We start from the raw sequence: 20,885 nt of genomic DNA, 5'->3' as shown, positions 1-20,885 counted from the left end.
CTCAGTTCTTGCATGTTATCCACGCCTGCAATGTTTTCCCTCAACGTCCGTGAGTATTCTCTCGTTTGTGTGTGTGCAGCTCGCTCAGGTATGAGTCACACAAGAGTGAGTAGCTTCAGAGTGCGAGTGGTACTAGTATGCAAATCTTACTAGTGAGAAGGTCGTCCCCAGAGCCCTAACTCTGACTGTGCTCACCTGTTGCGGTGTTCCTTTGAGCTGGGCACTTGAAGCCCACCTGGCTCTCCGCCCACGTTCCCCAAGTCGTCACTTCCCAGTGTGCTGTCCCTCTGTGTCCTGAAGTCTCCCCGTCCCAACATCTGAGTATTTTGTCTCTGCTGGTACTCTGTGCGGCTGCAAGTGAGAACAGCGATTGATAGGCGCAAGCGCAGGGCAGCTGCAGTGCCAGTGCCAATGCCATGCAGGGAAGCTGCGAATAGTAGCATGTCCTTTCCAGGTGCTAATGTACACCAATGAGGTGCAATCACCTGTGTGTGGCAGTGCCACCTGAGGCAGTGGGTGCTGGTGCCAGTGGGTGAAGCTGCTACAGAGAGGCAGTGGGTGCAAGTGCTAATGGCGTGATGAATGTAAAGGTGGCTGTAGATGTCATTGCGCACAGGTGTGGTGCAGGTGGGTGGGGGGGTGCGAGAGGTGTGGTGCAGATGGGAGTGGGGCGTGAGAGGCTGGGTCACAGTACTGGGCGCAAAAGTGGTGTAGGAGTCTGTGGATCCAGGTGCTGGTGGGATGTGGCACAGATACCAGTAGGTGTAGGTGCCACTGGTTGTAGATGCGAAGCAGCTGTAAGTTGGCAATGGATCGACAGAGAGATTTCGCCGTTCCCATAAATTGAAGTCAGAATATTCAGTGGGTCATTGGATTAAAATGAAAGCTGTCAAGTGTTTAAGAATGTGAAATGGGTTTCCAAAGAGGGCGATCTTCTTAATTTTATGATGGCATAACGTACATTAGAGAAGATACCAATCTAAGATTGCCATCAGCCCTAGGACATCTAGTAATATCTATCACCTGATACAGACTTTTTAAGAGGACGATCACACTCACTCGCGTTCATTGAACTCATGGCTCTTCGTTCATCTGTCCTATCTACACCAGACCTCTACTTTCCCTTATCCACAATTATTGAGTGTTACCATTCCTACCCAAGTAACAGTGAAATGTATGGCTGCTGCTCATCCTATTATCTACAACTGCAGGGAAAATCGGACATTAGGTTTCCCAAAGTTTCTTAAAATGTAATGCAGACAAAACAATTGTTTTACTCCAGTTGAAAAAAGCCTCTAGAATTTGCCTCCTTGTCCACTCACACCAACTTAGCTCATATATTTTGTAGCACCCGGAGCTACAAACATATGCAGCACATAGATAAATCCCTTACTCCTTAAAAAAAATAGACTATGTTGTAAAACCTTAAAATTTCATGCACAAAATACTAAAGAAAATAGCATCCTTTATTTTCATAAGTAGCTGATTGGACATACTCTTGCTCACCCTGCAAACCTTTTAAAATTCTCATACTCAATTGTTGAGAACAAGAATCACTGGGAAGACATATCTCTGATACTCAAAGAATGGCTACTAAAATATAAAATATGATGCATCCTACAGAGCTGCACAAATTATCAATTCACAGCCTATCTGAATGGGGAAAGCCAGCCTTCATCAAGCTCTGTTCTCCAAAAAAAGAGACTGTTGCCTCTAAACTCCTGGTGCACATTTCTGGAATCCCCCCGACTGGAATAAAGATCCAACAACACGCTCTTGTGTTTCAAGAACATTTTCACGGCCTATGTCTTGTATCTTTCAGCACCCTTAGCTACTAAGCACATTTGCAACTTGCAATTGAAATCAACACAAAGCTACAGTTCGTGGTTGAACTAAAATGGCTCCGTAATACAAGCACTGCTCGTTAGCTTGTCATACAGGCAGAAAACCAAGCACTGTTTGCATGACAGGCCTGGGTTTCTGATTACCAGGTTACATAAGCCTGGTGGGCTGTTTTATATTAGACAACCAATGCAGAAGAGAAGTGTTATGATTTTCATCCTGAATTGCATGAGGCGGGTGCTTTGTGGATGCATATACATGGGTCATTCCAGAGACATCGAGAAATCAAGGGAAAAGTTAGTCAGTCTTATTCGGGACAGTACCAATAGGTTACCATTCTGTGGAAATAGAAAGCTGGTAGGGCAGTGTATTCTTAACTTTAAGGTAGCTGTGTCAGAACCTTCTACAGAAAGGAGGTCTTAAAGGAAAGTGTGGCAACCACAGGGGTCCAGTGTAATCTTCACAGATATGATAAATTGGTTAGTGTTTTCTTAGACCAAATATGTCATCCATAGCAGTATTTTTGATTTTTAAAAATTGCTTTAAGCTATTACAGAGAGGAATTCACTGCTTTACTAAAAACCAAAGGGTGGTTTTTGAAGGGCGAGAGGAGCAGATTTTTTTAAGCAGTTTAATTTGCTACAAGGAAGACTGAACTTCTGCTCTTACCTGTCTTGCCAGTCAGGTTGGTGCATGTGCCCTGACTGACAAGGGCAAAAAGAATGGAGAATTGAGCAGTTACATGGTAGACTCTATCAAATGGAACAAGGTTAAAAACGCACAAAAAACAATCAAGCCTAAGGGGGGGCCTAATAAGTCATGTTACACTTTAAAAAACATACAGGATATGGGCGACTTAAAACATAACATACTTATTTTGTCACATGCTTGAGTCAGAATAGCAAGCAGTGTGTAACAAAAAAGACAAAGAAAGATACATGCTCGCCTTCACTGAAACAGGTTGCAGAGGATTGCCTTCCCACCTGCTGAATCCGCTACTACACCCACATCCAGGCAGCAGTGCTCGGTGAACCTGTGACTGCTCATCCACATTGGCTGCACAAGGTACGTCTGGCAGAGGCACCGCAGCACAGAATTCAGCAGTTGTTACCATGCTTCTGGGGGAATAGGCTCTCACTCTACCCTGGAGTGGGGGATTTGTCTTATTGTGGCAGAAGGTGATACAGCTGACAGCCAACGTGCTATATTCTGCTTGGACATGGGGTCAGCCTCTTCCTGGGTGGCCAAAGGACTCAAAGGACTCAAACAGTTGGTCAGAAGTGTGTAACTCTTTTGTCTTGCCCATGCAAAATCGAATTCATGTTTCTACATTTGGAGTACAAAGAATATGGGAAAAGGAATGTAGAATGGCAAGTTCAGTTAGATGAAAGCCTTTAAAGACTTTGGGCTAGAACCTTGGATTTATTCATAGAACGAATTTGTCTTCAGCAAACCATAGAAAAAAGGATCCTTTATGGTGAATGCCTCCCTTCCCCCCCCCCCGTCGGCCAAAGTCTTTACTTGCTGATGTGAGGGCAAGCAGGCAAGCCCGGTTTCTAAGAGACTAACTTCAGATGCACTCAAGGATGGGAGCAAAGAGAGGCAGCGGGGTTGGTTTAATACTGTGTTCCGCTCCCAAGTTGTAGGAGAGTGCTATAAAGGAGAGAAGGCCCTAAAAAATCCCTTCAAAATCAGTTTTGATTCTTTGCAAAAGCAGTTACAATAAATTGTCTTCTGTTCATCTAACTCTTTATATCGCCAATAGATGGACTCTCACTTAAGAAGACTGAAGGCAACTACGGGCTAAATCCAGCAAGTATGTAAGAATTCTAAATGTCAGCACAGAAACTGGATGGAAGCCCTTGTTTTTATACCATGCACAGAAACACTCTCACTATACATGTTAAGCCTTTCTTGTTGTGTACCTGCGCCTGGCTGTTCCTGCAGTGAACTTTAGGTGGTAAGGTACCAGGCTGTCAAGCTGAGTGACTTGAGATTGTGGTAGAGAATCTCGCTGTTGTGGCTGGAGATGAGAAGTGGCGCTGCTGGATATGTGGAAGCCTTAAAAGTTTGCTGTATGCGTACTGGTGTGGCAATGCTGGGAAATGAGAATTAGTGAACAGTAATTTATTTTCATCAGTTCTGTAGGGATTGGACAAAACGGAGAAAAGGCGTATGCAAAGGCATCTGACCATTTGATAGAAAAGGCACTAGATTCCCACTTAGTTGCCAGACCTGCTGGCACAGTACTGGCATTTTGTCGTTCTCCACGGTCACAAACAGGTTAAGTGTGAGACAGCCCCATTTGCAGAATATATCATTCAAATGGTTTTGGTGGTTCTACATTTCTTGTCAGTCTGATAGAGCTGAACTAAGTGTGTATGCCTGATTGTTTTGGCATCATGAGAGATGCTCCACTGTGATGTTCACTTGGATGGAGATGGCTCAGTCCCACAGTATCTGTGCCTTTTCTGACAGTGAATGGGATTTGTTATATCCTTGCCTTGTGATGTAATACATCGAATTCATGCTGTCTGACTTAAGGAGAACTGCTAGTCTGGCTAGTCTCAGAAGGAATACATGTTGGCCCACTCTATGGCCTGTAGCTCTAGGACATTTATGTGAAGCATTTTTTCATGTCTGACCGGAGACCTCTGGTTGTTAGCTACCGCATGTGGGTGCACTCCAGCCCTCCATTGATACACCCATTGAAAATACCATTTTGTATGATGAAGATTAAAATGGGAGACCTCCATTTCGATATGATGAAAACCTCTAAAACAGCAGCGTTTGCTTGATTCCTCTTTTCACCTGCACCATGTCATCCCAAAAGCTGTCTATCTGATTGCATTGATTGTACAGTTCTTGGCATCTCATTCTGAGCCAGCAAACAGGTATTAACTCTATCCAGGATGACATCAGACCCAGAACATATTTGTATAGTCTGACCATCACAGTTCGCTTAGATGAAAAGGTTTTGCCCTGGCCTGGAGCATCAGTTCTCTTACAGATGATGGAAAGGTGTTTCCCAGATGCAAGCCCAGGATTGCTCCCAAGTTACTGACTCGATTGAAGATTTTTCGATTTTTAGTGTCAAACCTACTCTGTGAAACATGTGGATGCAGCAAGCTATAGAAGTATTTGCCTCTTCCCAGCTAGTCGCCCTAGAATGGGTATACTCAGTAACGTTGTTGTCTCAGGTAGGCAGCAACAGCTGCAGGCTTGAGCTCAAAGTGAAGTGATTTGAATTGATAGTGCTGCCCCGTCACTGTAAAGCATCAGTATTTCTTGTAGTTTTAGTGTATAGGTATGTCAAAATAGGCATCCTGATTGATCCAGGAAGCTATGGTAGTATCCTTCCTGAATTATCAAGAGGACTTCTTGAAGTGTTACCATGCAAAACAACTGTTTCTTCAGGAACTTGTTTAATTCCTTGAGGTCCAGAACAGGGCTTCATTGTCCTATTTTCTTCTTTACTAAGAAGAATCTGGAATAGGCCACCTGGTTTCTCTGGAAATATGGGACAGACTCTATTCCTCCCTTCAGGAGAAGGAGGAGCAGAATGTCTTATTGTAGCTCCACCAAGTTGTGATGTTAATCCTTTCTAGGTGGGTCAACTGGTAGTTTCTACACAAATTTGAGTGTGTGTACTGAATGTACAATCTGTAGCATCCATCTGTCCAATGTTATCAACTACCATACGGGGACAAAAAGGTTAATTCTCCCCATCCATCTGATGATTTTGGGATGGAGGGGCAGGGCAGTTGTGAAGAGTCAAGTGCTTTTTTGGTTGTCCTGGATGCATGACTGAGTAGTGCTCTTTAGTCTTCCGAAGATCTGCCAGAGCCTTGTCTTTGGCTTATTTCCACCCTGCTCTGGGTTAATATGGTAGTCTTTGGCCTCCATATTCATTGAAGCCGCCTCCCCTGTATGTTTGTGATCATCTTGAGCCACGAAAAATTGGTTGATCCAGGGCGTATATACTTCAAAGCCCTGAGGGATTTTGTAGTGCCCATGACCATTTTTATATATTGCAAACATCGCCTATGTGTTTATGAAACAGTGTAAGTCGGCCAAAGGCATATTAAACATTTTTGGCTTGTACTTCTGGGCAGAAAGCCATGGAAAGCTGCCATTCTTGCCTTCTCAGCATGGCTGCTCCCGCCAATTGGCGGAAACGTGCATTAGAAACATCCATTGCAGCATCAATGATGGCTGCAGATGTATTTGTTCCTTCTTTCAGTATTGTTTTGGCTTCTTCTCTGCTGTCCTCCGGAATGAGATGGCTCAGTGAAAAACAGTTTACCACATCTGATGATTGTAAGGGCCCAGAATTGCCAAAGCATTTGTGGCGTTGATCAAGGGTGCTACCATAAAAACAAACTCAAACTCCTAGGTTATCTACTCACTCACTGTCTCTGTTAGGAGTTGCTGAAGCTAGCATGATCCAGTTTTTCAACTGCATTTGTGATGTGTCCACAATTTGGAATTCTTTTACAGATATGCCAGCATATGGCCCCGGGCCCTGTAGTTTTTATTGTTTTTTTTTTAACGGGCATTAATGCTGGAACAGTAGATTTTGTCTTCCAAAAGTTTGATATCCTCCAGCCACACAAAATCCAGTATGGGAATCAACTTTGTGGTCTTGCATGGCTACTCTTTGAAGCCAGAGAAAACATTGCTATTTTACTGAAGCCATAGGAAGTTTGGCTTTTTCAGCCGCCCTGAACATAAGTGTTTGAGAGAGGACTATGTTCTCCGAAGTGGAATCAAGTTGACGTTGAACACCTAAATCTCCTGTCCCCATCCAAAGCCTTGATTTTCTAGGAGCTCACTCTCATGTTCCATATTTTAGAACTGGTTGGAACCCACCAAAACCTGTCTCCAGTATCATAAGAGATGAAGGTGGTGGAGGTTGTCGCAGTGGAGTAGATATTAGTGGTGGTGATGGTGGAGATGTGGGTGGTGCCAAAAGTGGGACAGATGATGGCTGTCCAATGGGCTGTTGAGAAAGTCATCTCTGAAAGGTCTTTATAATCTGTTACATTTTAGTGTAGTAGTAAGTTGAGAACATACAGTGGTGGAGGATTTCAGCTGTAAAAGTCTACAGATGATATTCGTATTCCTAGTATTCTTCCTCAAAAGCGTATTCTTCAAATTTCAGCAGATAATTCACGTTATTACTTAGCGTTACAAGCCACATCCAAGGCAATCTCCTGGTCACTAACCTCCACCTCAATATCAGATTGTAAATCTGAGTTGGAAAATTTGCTGTCACTTTTAATGGTGAAAAAAAGTCTGGAATATCAAATTTTGTTGTTGAAGGTGTCCTTGATAAGGTCATTGGCAGTGTCCTCGATGAGGAGTTGGGCATCAGTACTGGTCTTGCTGTTGAAAGTAAATAGAGGCTTGATGGTTTCATCATCAACAGGGCTCTCAATGGAGGGGTGAGAGACATCTTTGGTGTGATTGTTGACAGTGTTGTCATCGACGATGGCCTTGATGTTGAAGGCGTCATTGTCATAGACGTGGACTTAGTCACTGACGAGGATTTTGTCACGGCCTATATCTAACATAGGTTTTAAAGCAGATGTCATCAACGGTGTCAGGATTCATCGAGTCTCCACCATCTGTGCTCCCAAGCGGCGATTTGCATTTCGGACAATGTCCCAACTCAAGTGGGCAAACATTTGGTACCCCTGCCCCTCATAAGGATTTTCAGCTACTAGAATTTAGTCCCCATTTAGTAGAGTTAGTTCCTTAATAAGTGTACATAGTTTCTCTACCCCTAAGATGGCCGCCACCATGGACTTTAGAGTATTCCTGGTAGTCCACATATTCTAGTGCTCTTGAAGAATGCGCGAGTTCTAAACTGCGCACTTCAATGGCTTTCGTGAAGAGACAGCAGCACGATTCCCGAGCTCCGCGTCTATTCCTCATGACGGGAGCGTACTTTGTGTGTTAATTCCTAGAGAAATTCCTAGAGTTTAGTAGTTTGTTCCTCATAGTATTTTGAGAAAATATTGCGGAACAAATTCAGAGAACTCGCTTTCGCAGATTCTAAGTCTGAAAATCTGTGAGCGTGTTTACATAAGACTGCAGCTGGTAATACGGATACGTTTGAAGTACCAGTGACGTCTTCTTCAACAAAGAGGCATCATTTGAGAACAAGGGCAGTTTCCTCGAAGTTAAGTCCAGAGTTCAAAGTACCTGCCCAAGAAGATACGAAGAAAAGACAGTAAGACTTTCAGCTTGCTTCTACATAGCAGCGATACTAGGATAACATTTCCCTTCCCTTCTTGCGCTTGTCCTCTTCTCTCCTTCCCCTCTGTACCTTTCCTTGAACCTTTTTGCGCGCTCGAAGGATTACAAGCCTAAAGACTGCTTAATCAGAAGCAATGCTTTGACTACTCACCAGAAGGAATTTGTACATCTAAAACAGGAAGCTTTTCAGGTAGTTATACTAAGATAATTCTGTTTAGGGGTGGTTAATCGCTTTGAACCCTTAGTAATTAAGTCCCTCCTCTTTTCAGTAAAAAGCACCTGACAGAATTTCGCCATAAATACAGAAGAGCAGCAAGGCCCTGGAAACAGCTGGTAGGAGAAGACTAATTATTTGTATAGAGAGTATAGTAGTAACAAAGGTAGGTTGTTGTGTTTACTCTATCCCTTCTGTGTATTAGGCACACCTCACCATTGGACAGGCAGCAGAAGAATACTGCAAGATCAAGCAGCTTGTTGGTGGCAGCCGTTTTCAAGTTGTCTCTTTTTTCTCTTCCACTTCCCCTTTTCCCCCTTTGCTGGTGTACTCAGCTTATTGCAGAGACACTGGGAGGCGGGCGATTGGGAACAGCTTCAATGCTGCCTCCGCGAAGAGTTTGGTGCCTTCTGACAGATTGAAGTGCCCACGGTGTTACTTCACCCGGGCAGTATGGCTGAAGGGTTGGATTTAAAGGTCTTGGGAAATATGCTTGAGGGAATTCAGAGAGAAATAGGAGCAGTGCGGGAGGAGAATAAAAATTTTAAACTGGAATTAGTAGCTTCTCGTCAGGAGACTAGAACCTTAGCACTGAAGGTAGATGGGTTAGCTATGGGAAACCCAGTTAAGAGTTCTCCCGCTCCTAGTACCAGTAATCCTAGTTCTGTAATCCTAGGTCTGATCCTAAGACTGTGGCACAAGTAATTCATTCAGTCTCTCCTTTGATCCCTCTAGCAGCCCTAGAAAGATTCACAGGAGATCCCCAAAAAGCACAACTATTCTTAACTCAGTGTTCTTTACACTTTATGTGTTGTCCTACACTTTTTCCGGATGCTCAGTCTAGAGTAGCTTTCATCTTATCGTATCTTGGTTGGGATGCCGCCAACTGGGCAATGCCATTGGTGAGTGGGGATGATCCTCTTCTTTATGATTTTGCCAAATTCAAGAGTGAATTTCTTAGAATTTTTGATCGGAGAAGGATTTCCCCGGCCACTGACAACGAGTTGCTGGAGTTGCGTCAAGGTTCAAAGGATCTAATTACTTACCTTACTCAATTTAATAAGCTCCTTTTAGAAACTAATTGGCCTGAAGAGAAGAGAGCGGCTTTGTTCTACCGGGGATTGGGAGATGAGATTAAGGATACCTTAACCAAAGTCCCAAATCGGCCAACTGAATTGTCTGCATTGGTTGACTTGGTGTTGGAATTGGATTTTCGTAATTCGGAACGTAAAGGAGAAAGGAGAAAGGATTGGAACGTTAACATTCCTCGTTTTGATCGAATGAGAATGGAGAAAGGGAACAGTAAAGACCCCAAGCCCATGCAAACTGGAGCAGTAAGAGGTCCGTTGAGTAAAGAAGAGAAGGAACAGAGACGATTGAAGAAGTTATGTCTTTATTGTGGAGGTTCAGGCCATTTTGTGAAAGAATGTGCCAAGCGCCCGAAATTACCGCTTAAGGGGAACGTTGCGAGCATCAGTAGGCAGAGTCGCTCTGGTGGTGAAGGAAGAAAAGTCGACTCCAGAATCTCATCTGATTCTAAATACTCTTCAGACTTTGACCCCACACGTGAATCTTCATATGACGTTGAAGTTTCGAGAGCACCAGATATTAGGAGTGGCTATTATGTTAGATTCCGGGGCCACTGGTAATTTCTGTGACATCAAATATGCACAACAAATGGGAATTCGAGCCATCAAGAAAGAAAGACAAGAATCCATTCATGCAGTGGATAGAACTAACTTGACTTCCGGCCCTATCACCAGTCATACGGAAGAATTAGAGCTGATTCAAGCTGATGGACATTGGGAGATTTTGCAGTTTAACCTGATCGACGCCCCGCATTTTCAATTGATTTTAGGATTACCGTGGTTAACCATGCACAATCCGACCATTGATTGGGAAAATCGTTCTGTCAGCATGCAGTCTAAATTTTGTTTAGAACATTTTTTTGGTCCTAAGGTAGATGTAAAAGAACCTTCTCAAGCATCACTACTTTCGTTTGGAGGTCAGTCCATTGGGGTCATTAGTACTGGTGAAATTCCTTCTGAGTATCGAGAACTTTGTGCAGTCTTTAGTGAACAAGAAGCTGAGCTGTTACCACCTCATCGTTCGTACGACTGCACCATTGATTTAGAGCCTGGGGCTGTCCTTCCCTGTAGTCGGATTTATGCTTTGACGGAGGTTGAGAATGATCATCTAAAAGAATACCAGGATCGTTATCTCGCCAATGGATTTATCAGGCCATCTCAGTATCGCCAGTATCTTCTCCCCTATTCTTTATACCCAAGAAGCAAGAGGGAAGCTCGAGAACCTGCATTGATTATCACGCCCTGAATCAAGTAACTATTAAGAACAGATACCCATTACCATTGATATCAGTTTTGTTGGATCAAATCAAAGAAGCTCAGATTTTTACCAAGCTCGACCTGCGGGGTGCTTACCACCGAATGAAAGAAGGACATGAATGGAAGATTGCCTTTAGAACTAAGTTCGGTCTCTTTGAATATTGTGTGATGCCCTTTGGATTGTGAAATGCGCCTGCAGTGTTCCAGCATTTCATTAATGATATCATGGGGGATTTGATCGACAAGATTGCCATCATTTATTTGGACGACATTTTAATTTTCTCCAAGAACCCACAGGATCATTCCAAACACGTCAGGTTGGTTTTGGAACGATTGCAGTCTCACCAATTGTACGTCAAATTGGAAAAATGTGTGTTTCATGTGTCACAGGTGGAGTTCTTAGGGTTTGTCATCTCCTCTCAATGAATCACCATGGATCCTGGAAAGGTGCAAGCAGTGGAGAATTGCCCAGCGCGACATAATATCAAGGAAATTCAAAGATTTTTGGGTTTCGCCAATTTCTACAGGCGTTTCATTCAGGGATTTTCTCAGCTAATTGCTCCAATTACTCGATTATTAAAGAAAGAGGTCAAGTTCGATTTGTCAACTGCGGCCGAACAAGCATTTCTGGATTTGAAGAAGAAATTCATTACTGCTCCCATTTTGTTGCATGCCGACCCTGCAGAACACCTTTTTTTGTGGAAGCAGATGCATCCGATCAGGCAATTGGTGGAGTCCTCTCTCAAAGACATCCTAAAACTGGACAACTTCATCCGGTAGCCTACCGTTCCCGAAAATTTAATCCGGCCGAGTCGAATTACACCATCACTGAAAAGGAGCTGTTGGCAGTGAAGGATGCTTTCGAAGACTGGGGGCACTACTTCCTGGGGGCCAAACATACTGTTACGGTATTTTTTGACCATAAGAATCTTCAGTTTTTAAAGACTGCTAAAACTCTAACTCCACGGCAGTTACGTTGGTCATTATATTTCGCAGACTTTGATTTTGTAATCACCTATCGTCCTGGCCCTAAGAACGGGAAAGCGGATGCGTTGTCCTGTTTGAATACCGAAGAATCTGAACATTCTGTGGAACTGAGATCTATCATTCCTGAAGAGAAGATAATTTGGACTCTTTCTTTAGATAACTTTCAGGATGAAGTTCGTAAGAGTTTGTCTCCAGAAGAGGTTCAACAGTGGGTCCAGCTTGGAGAAGGAAGACGTATTCATCAGCAGCTACATTACTACAAGGAGGCTTTGTATCTTCCTACATCAACTCTTCAACAGAAGGCGCTACAAGGTTGCCACGATGTAAATGTAAATGTAAATTGATACTTGTATAGCGCACTACTCACCCGCAAGGGTCTCAAGGCGCTTGTACGAATACCGCTGTGGAACCCATCCTGGCTTTCCCTGTGAGGCGTCCACTCCTGGGCACCCCCAAGGTGGAGGCCAGGCATCCTTAGCGTTGTGGGGGCCGTTGTGGAGATTAAGCAAGCTATTGCCCAGAGTTGCAGAGTGGGACTCCATGATTGGAATAGGCACTGAGGCGATAATTATCAGGTCCGTGGAATTTTTGAGCCCAAGACCCGCCGAGGCGGGGAATTGAACCCTGGTCCCGGGCTAGACCTCTGCATCAGGGTCTGCCACTCTAACCATTGAGCCACACTTCTCCACCATCATCCATTGGCAGGACATAAAGGAATTTCCAAGACTTTGGAGTTGGTGCAGCGTTATTTTTGGTGGCCAGGGTTGTCCTCTCATGTCAAACTATATGTGCAATCCTGCGAGTTATGTGCTCGAAGTAAACCGAGTAGACAGGCTCCGCAGGGGTTTTTGCAACCACTTTACACTCCTACTCATCCTTGGCATACAATATCCCTGGATCTCATTGTAGATTAACCAATTAGTAAGGGGATTGATACTATCCTGGTTATCGTTGACACTTTCACTAAGATGAGTCATTTCATTCCTATGACTGGGACTCCCTCTGCTCCTGAGTTGGCCCGAGCATTCAGCGAGAATATCGCAAAGATTCATGAAGTTCCCAAGATAGTGATATCAGATCGAGTCCCTCAGTTTATTTCCCACTTTTGGCAGGCTTACCTTAAGGGTTTGGGAATTGAGAGTAGAATGTCCACTAGCTACCACCCTGAATCTGACGGTCAGACGGAAAGAATTAACCAGGAATTAGAACATCGATCAGGGCGGAGAATGGTCAGATCGGTTGTGGATGGCTGAGTTCGCTTGCAATAATGCGAAGAGTGCTTCTACAGGCTACTCTCCGTTTTATTTGAATTTCGGTCGTCACCCAAATTTCTTTGTAACTCAGGAAGACTTAGAAGTACCTGCAGTAAAGAATTTGATCACTGATTTAGTCTCCCTTGATAAATCGGCAGAGCACAATTTAATAAAAGCTAAGACCTCTTACAAGAGGTTTGCAGACAGGCATAGACAGTCAGCCCCACAGTATCAGGTGGGAGATCAGGTGTGGCTCTCTACCAAGAGGAAACAGGAAGTTACAACCAAGATATGTGGGTCCTTACCAGGTAGAAAAGGTTTTGGGACCAGTGACAGTGAAATTAAAATTACCAGCTAAGATAGGTATTCATCCTGTCTTTCATGTGTCTTTATTGAAAAAGACTAAACCTCAAATGCGGTTGAATAAACCTCCAGAACCACTAAATATCCAAGGTCACTCAGAATATGAAGTCAAGGACATCTTAGATTCTAAATACAAGAAAGGGAAACTTCTGTACTTAGTAGATTGGAAGGGGTATGGCCCAGAAGATAGATCTTGGGAACCTGTAGTTCATCTTCATGCCCCACTTCTGCTCAAAAGATTTCATGCACGTTACCCATCCAAGCAAGGACCGATAAATCGGTCTTTGAGAGGGGGTACTGTCAGGATTCATCGAGTCGCCACCATCTGTGCTCCCAAGTGGCGATTTGCATTTCTGACAATGTCCCAACTCAAGCGGGCAAACATTTGGTACCCCTGCCCCTCATAAGGATTTTCAGCTACTAGAATTTAGTCCCCATTTAGTAGAGTTAGTTCCTTAATAAGTGTACATAGTTTCTCTACCCCTAAGATGGCCGCCACCATGGACTTTAGAGTATTCCTGGTAGTCCGCACATTCTAGTGCTCTTGAAGAATGCGCGAGTTCTAAACTGCGCACTTCAACGGCTTTCGTGAAGAGACAGCAGCACGATTCCCGAGCTCCGCGTCTATTCCTCATGACGGGAGCGTACTTGGTGTGTTAATTCCTAGAGAAATTCCTAGAGTTTAGTAGTTTGTTCCTCATAGTATTTTGAGAAAATATTGCGGAACAATTTCAGTGAACTCGCTTTCGCAGATTCTAAGTCTGAAAATCGGTGAGCGTGTTTACATAAGACTGCAGCTGGTAATACGGATACGTTTGAAGTACCAGTGACGTCTTCTTCAACAAAGAGGCAGCATTTGAGAACAACAGCAGTTTCCTCGAAGTTAAGTCCAGAGTTCAAAGTACCTGCCCAAGAATATACAAAGAAAAGACAGTAAGACTTTCAGCTTGCTTCTACATTGCAGCGATACTAGGATAACATTTCCCTTCCCTTCTTGCGCTTGCCCTCTTCTCTTCTTCCCCTCTGTACCTTTCCTTGAACCTTTTTGCGCGCTCGAAGGATTACAAGCCTAAAGACTGCTTAATCAGAAGCAATGCTTTGACTACTCACCAGAAGGAATTTGTACATCTAAAACAGGAAGCTTTTCAGGTAGTTACACTAAGATAATTCTGTTTAGGGGTGGTTAATCGCTTTGAACCCTTAGTAATTAAGTCCCTCCTCTTTTCAGTAAAAAGCACCTGACAGAATTTCGCTATAAATACAGAAGAGTACCAAGGCCCTGGAAACAGCTGGTAGGAGAAGACTAATTATTTGTATAGAGAGTATAGAAGTAGCAAAGGTAGGTTGTTGTGTTTACTCTATCCCTTCTGTGTATTAGGCACCCCTCGCCATTGGACAGGCAGCAGAAGAATACTGCAAGATCAAGCAGCTTGTGGGTGGCAGCCGTTTTCAAGGTGTCTCTTCTTTCTCTTCCACTTCCCCTTTTCCCCCTTGCTGGTGTACTCAGCTTACTGCGGAGACACTGGGAGGCGGGCGATTGGGACCAGCTTCAATACTGCCTCCGCAAAGAGTTTGGTGCTTTCTGACAAACGGGATGGTCCTCCACGATGAGTTTCCTTCTTCTAAGTCAAGTCGACGACTTTGCCATCAGCAGAAGGGATAGGAGTTCTGTGAGGGCTTCCAGTCAGCTGGGTTTTCATGTACGTTTTTTGCACAGGCTGATCTTCACCCTTTCTGGACTGTTTTCCTGAGGAAACTCAAGTTTTGTCCTTTGGGGTGGTGACTACAGGTGCTTCAGATATTAAATCTAGCTCTGGAAACACCATGTTTCTCTTTTTTTCTACCTTCATAGAATTGCTTGATGGAGCACTTTTCCCAAAATCATTCCCAGAAGAGATGCCAACCCCTTTAGAAGCCGGACATATCTTTTTTTCCTGCAAGTACAGTGTCTACCTCTGCTTCCTGTCCTTCAGAGTCTAGGAAGCAATGGATTTACAAATAGTGCCACGTGAAGCCTCGTGCACTGGATAAGGTCAATAAACGGTCTATTCATGAGTAGATTTTCCTCTGTACAAAGAAAGAGCAGATCTGTTTCTCTCTCAGTCATGATGACAGGTGGTGATAGGGAACGGCACTGCTGGTTTAGAAAGTGCAGATTTTCCACAGGTCTACCATAAAAATAATTAACAAAATGCTGATAGATGAACACAGAGCTGGTTTAAGTCCATTGAAGAACAAGAACATAGCAAGATAGGGTCACAGAGAACTCTTCTTCGGGACTCCCTCATGACATGTGGTAGAAATCTGATTTATGGTGGCCTCTAGTGGCAGTAGAAGAGCTCATTACTTCCAAATTATTTGGCTGAAGTTAGAATTGTGTAAAATTAGGTGCATGTGCTACTGCATAAACACTGTTGGTGAGGCCTCTTGCTATTTTAACATTGTTTGCTGCTACTTACGTGAGCTGGGATTCCCAGCCTGAAGATAGTCATTACTCAGATATGCAAATAGAAGAAAGATCCAGACCTGGAGAATTACATTTGTTATGAAACGTACAATGAATGATGTATGATTTTCACCTTAAACTGCCAAGAAAACGAATATGAAAAAGATGGTAAGGCTATAACTAGGATTTGTTGTTTAAACACACTTAACCGTTGGGTGGTACTGCCTGATTCTGGTCTTGATCGTCTCAAAGCCCTGACCTGACTCTGGTCAGTGACGGTCGCTCCACCCGCCGTGCGCCTCCCCGTGAGTGTGCCCGGTGCCCTGAGCTTGTTTCCTCTGTCTCCCTACTTGCCTGTCCCTGCTCGCTCCAGTGTTTCTTTCCCTGAGCTTGTTTCTTTCCCTTCACAGGGCCGTCTCCTCGCTGCTCCCCTGCCCCCCCGCACCCCCTTTTGCCGTCTGCCCGATGCCCTCCCCGCGCCACCCCGCTCCAGCCTCCCAGCTGCTCCTCCCTCCCACTCCGCCCCTCCCACTACGCCACTTATGGCGGAGTCCGCACATATGCGCAGCGTTCGCGCCCTTTGCGCGCCGAAGGCAAGCCCGTCTGCGCCCGCCCTGCGCCTGGCCTGCGCCCAGCACCAGGACCCCTGGCCCCCGCAGACCCCAGCCCACCCGCCGCACCTACGACGCCGCCACACTCTACGCACTCAACACCGGCATGATCCCCGGCTGCCACCGAGCCACCCCCGGACGCACCCACGGACCCTTCGCCTGCCAATCCTGCAAATTCTCCTGCATCCGGACCTGCACCGCACCCGCCAAGCCGAGCACCAGCAGCAACCACCTGAAGTGCATCCTGCTAAACGCCCGCTCCGTCCACAGACACGCCGTGGAACTCTGGAACCTGCTCGACACCACATCTCCAGACGTCGCCTTCCTCACGGAAACATGGATGAACGCCTCCTCAGCGCCCGACATCGCCATCGCCATCCCGGACAGATACAAGATCACCCGGAAGGACCGCGTCAACCAGACAGGAGGAGGCATCGCCATCATCCACAAGAACACCATTCGCATCACGACCAACTCCGACGACACCCTCTCAGCCCCTGAACATCATCTACAGACCCCCAGGACCTCGCGCACAATTCAGCGAAGACATCGCAGACTTCATTAGCCTGCACGCCCTCGCCGCCCCTGACTACATCCTCCTAGGGGACCTCAACTTCCACCTGGAGAACAACAACGACAACAACACCACCACCCTACTGGACAACCTCGCCAACCTCGGACTCAAGCAACTGGTGAACACCCCCACCCACTACGCCGGACACACACTGGACCCTATCTTCTCCTCCAGCAAGTACATCTCCTTCAGCCACTCCACCGCACAGACCACAGCTGCGTCCACTTCAGCTTCAGAAGAACCACGACTCACCACCACCCGCAACAGGTTCCCCGCAGGAACTGGAACAAGATCACCACGGACCAGCTCACCACATCCCTGAACCAGAACCCGCCCGCCAGCTCAACGGACCCCAACCAAGCAGCCAACAACCTCGCACAGTGGATCACTAACTGCGTTGACGACCTCGCACCCCTGAAAAACCATCCCAGCACTCCTGGCAGCAAGAAAGCCTCCTGGTTCAACGACGACCTCAAGAAATCCAAGAAGAACTGCCGTACCCTCGAGAAAGCCTGGCGCAAAGACCCGACTACAGACAACATAACCGCCCTCAAGCACGCCACCCGCAAACACCACCAGCTGATCCACACCACCAAGAAGACTGCATTCAAGGAACGACTGGACCAATCCAAGAGAAGGCACTAGGGTGGATCATCTCGTTCCTCGCCGGAAGAACCCAGAGAGTCCGCCTACCCCCGTTCAGATCCGAGGCCACCGAAGTCATCTGCGGCGTACCACAAGGATCATCGCTCAGCCCCACCCTCTTCGACATCTACATGAGCCCCATCGCACGCCAACACAACCTCAACATCATTTCCTACGCCGACGACACCTAACTGATCCTCTCCCTCACCAACGACCCAGCCACCGCCAGAACCAACCTACACGAAGGGATGAAAGACGTAGCCGAGTGGATGATGAACAGCCGCCTGAAACTGAACTCGGACAAGACGGAAGTCCTCATCCTCGGATCATCACCCTCTGCCTGGGACGACTCCTGGTGGCCCTGGGCAGCGCACCCAAACCAACGGACCACGCACGCAACCTGGGTTTCATCCTGGACTCCTCCCTCTTGATGACCAGACAAGTCAACGCCGTCTCCTCTTCATGTTTCAACATCCTACGCATGCTCTGAAAGATCTTCCGATGGATCCCCACCGAAACCAGGAAGACGGTGACCCAGGCACTAGTCACCAGCCGACTGGACTATGGAAACACCCCCTACACTGGAACCACAGCCAAACTACAGAAAAGACTCCAACGCATACAGAACGCCTCCGCACGTCTCATCCTGGACATCCCCCGACACGGCCACATCTCCAGACATCTGAGAGACATGCACTGGCTCCCCGTCAACAAGAGAATCACATTCCGACTCCTCACCCACGCACACAAGGCCCTCCACGACCTGGGCCCCAGGTACCTCAACAACGGCCTGACCTTCTACACTCCCACCCGCCAGCTACGATCAACCAGCCACGCCCTCGCCGCTGTTCCACACATCCGAAGAACCACCATGGGAGGAAGATTCTTCTCCTACCTGGCAGCCAAGACTTGGAACTCCCTTCCCATCCACCTACTCCTGACCCAAGATCACCTCTCCTTCAGGAAGCAACTCAAGACCTGGCTGTTCGAGCAGTAACAGATCCCCCATCCCCCAAGCGCCTTGAGACCCTCCGGGTGAGTAGCGCGCTATATAAATGCCTTGATTGATTGATTGATTGATTGAAAGCCCCAACCCAGTTTAAGAACCAGTTCTGCTGGGTTGTGACATGCAAACACATTCTTATGTTGTCTCTGTGCAAGTGGAAGTTCAGCTAGGGTAAATGTGTAGACTCATAAGGGATCTGACACGCTGAATAGTGTGATTGAAGTTGGAGAGATGTATCTTAGCTTTATGCTCTGTATTAATAAATGGATGGTTGGGCAGAAATGACTGAAACTTAGCATGTGGCCTAAGATGTTGGCTATAGTCCATAGGTGATGTGGCCCACTGTTTATAGGCTATGGAGTGATTTAGTAGTATGAGACTGCAGGGGGAGGCTTTGTCTTGTTTGTTTTCCAGGTACAAAAATGCTACTCAAATAAGGAGCATGTCAATGTTTGGGTACTGATTTAGCAAAATAGCTTGGTAGCGATTTTCTTTAATAAGATCTGATCACAATCTTTCAAGAAAAGGAAGCTTTAAGCCTTGAGCAAACTGTTTTAAGTTACCTTGACTGTGCTTTCATTATCTCTAATGAGCTTCCTCTTCTCTTCTTCAAACTTGTTAATGGTATCTTGGAGACGTCTTTCTGAACACAGCTGCTGCCGGCTGCTCTCCTCTCTCAAGGTGGCAACAGTGGATTGCAGCTCAGCGATGACCTGATGGAGAGGAATGAAACATCAGGTTCAAATGTCTATGGCATACTCATCCTCGGCAGGCTAATCAACTTGCTTAGAAGACGTGGTTTGCTTTCCACTGACCCGAAGCTTGAGATGAAATAATGTTCCCCCAGCCAATCAGAATGCCCCTAACAATATTTTCTGCTTTGGTATAGTTCTTTCAATGAAACTATTATTCCCTAAGTTGACAATACTTTGCAAATTCCTTAGGCAAAAGCACCCAGATTTTTCAAAATAAAAAACAGAAAAACTTTTCTAAATAATTGCTGCTAACAGCGAGTGTTCTATTATCAGCAGTGAACATCGCAGAGGGCATTATCATTGAGGTTTTTGGCCTTGATATGCAACAGTGTCTTCACTTGGGATGCATAATTTAAGCAGCAGAGAATTTTCACATTATGATACCCTCTAAGTGATTCATGTAAAATGCGGTTGGGCAACAAAATAAGACATACATCCAGAGAAACCAACATATAGAAAGATGCAGCTAAAAGTAGGCACTGATTGGAATATGAAAGTTTAGGTTTTGTTTACCTTTAATGAATAGATAAGTAGGACAAAAGTGAGTACTAGTAGAATTAGATTGTTCTCTTGCTACTACATTTACTGCATCATTATGAAGGCATGCATTTGCCACATCAATCAATCAATCAATATATACTTTATTCGACTCAAAAAGAGGCATAAAAAACTTGCATACATACATTTTCATTAACAAAAAAAACAGATAGACATAAACAATAAAATACAGATTAATAGAGATGCCTAGTATTTGCTACGAGTCTTAAAAACAGTAAAAAGATAGTTTTAAATACCATATATAATCTCAGTAGTTCCCAGGGAGAGTAAATAATCCATTGCCAATTCATGAGTTCTAATCCCTGCTATTAATAGTAATGGACGGATCAACTGCCTACTCTGAGGGGTATAACATTTACAAAAGAAGAAAAAGTGCTTAGTAGTTTGACACGTGAAACTGTGAAGGGGCAGGCAGGGAGTGATGAAAAACATAAACCAACCCTGAACAGGCAAAGCAAGCAAAAAATGTATAGTTTTTAAACGGACCCTACTTGCTCGGACGAGTGGTTTGAGGCTGTTGTTAGGATGACGAAACCAGGGACTGATTTGCATATAGCCATGTCTGAACTGGGGTGGCAGAGTGGGCTAAAGAACGGTGATGGATAAAACCCAGATCGTTTGACTGGGTGTGAGTGTTTGATTGGTTCAGATGCTCCGTCCATTACCACCCCCTTTTGTACCGCTTTTGGCCGCCATAACTGTGGCAGGGTATGCTCAGACGTGAGTCCCTTGCTTACTTTGCCACTGGATTCAAGCAAGCCGGGCTGAAGACGGCTGGAATGCCAGAAACCGGTCTTCGGAAGCTTGTTTCGGATCCAGAGAAGGCATGGCTTGGCAGTTCGGGCTGGACTGTTCCCATGAGGCACAGGGTCAGACTGATTTGCATATAGCCATGTCTGAACTGAAGTGGCAGAGTGGGCTGAAGAACGGTGATGGATTAAACCCAGATCTTTTGACTGGGTGTGAGTGTTTGATTGGTTCAGATGCTCCGTCCATTACCACCCCCTTTTGTACCGCTTTTG

General features: G+C 45.4%; 1 protein-coding gene across 2 annotated transcripts in view; it reads right to left on the bottom strand.

Annotated features, from left to right (window-relative positions):
• The window catches only part of CEP112 (centrosomal protein 112), a 2,145,639-nt gene that overhangs the window by 333,511 nt on the left and 1,791,243 nt on the right, over positions 1-20,885 (bottom strand). For both annotated transcript variants that reach the window (XM_086930940.1, XM_086930941.1), the window contains one exon: positions 19,114-19,263. In XM_086930940.1, the coding sequence (XP_086787066.1) occupies positions 19,114-19,263 (150 nt within the window). The remainder of the gene's footprint in view (positions 1-19,113; positions 19,264-20,885) is intronic.

Source organism: Lissotriton vulgaris, chromosome 7, assembly GCF_964263255.1.
Source record: "Lissotriton vulgaris chromosome 7, aLisVul1.2, whole genome shotgun sequence".
Classification (NCBI taxonomy): Eukaryota; Metazoa; Chordata; class Amphibia; order Caudata; family Salamandridae; genus Lissotriton; species Lissotriton vulgaris.
Note: the sequence above shows the minus strand (reverse complement) of the source record. Positions and strands in the feature narration are given on the sequence as shown.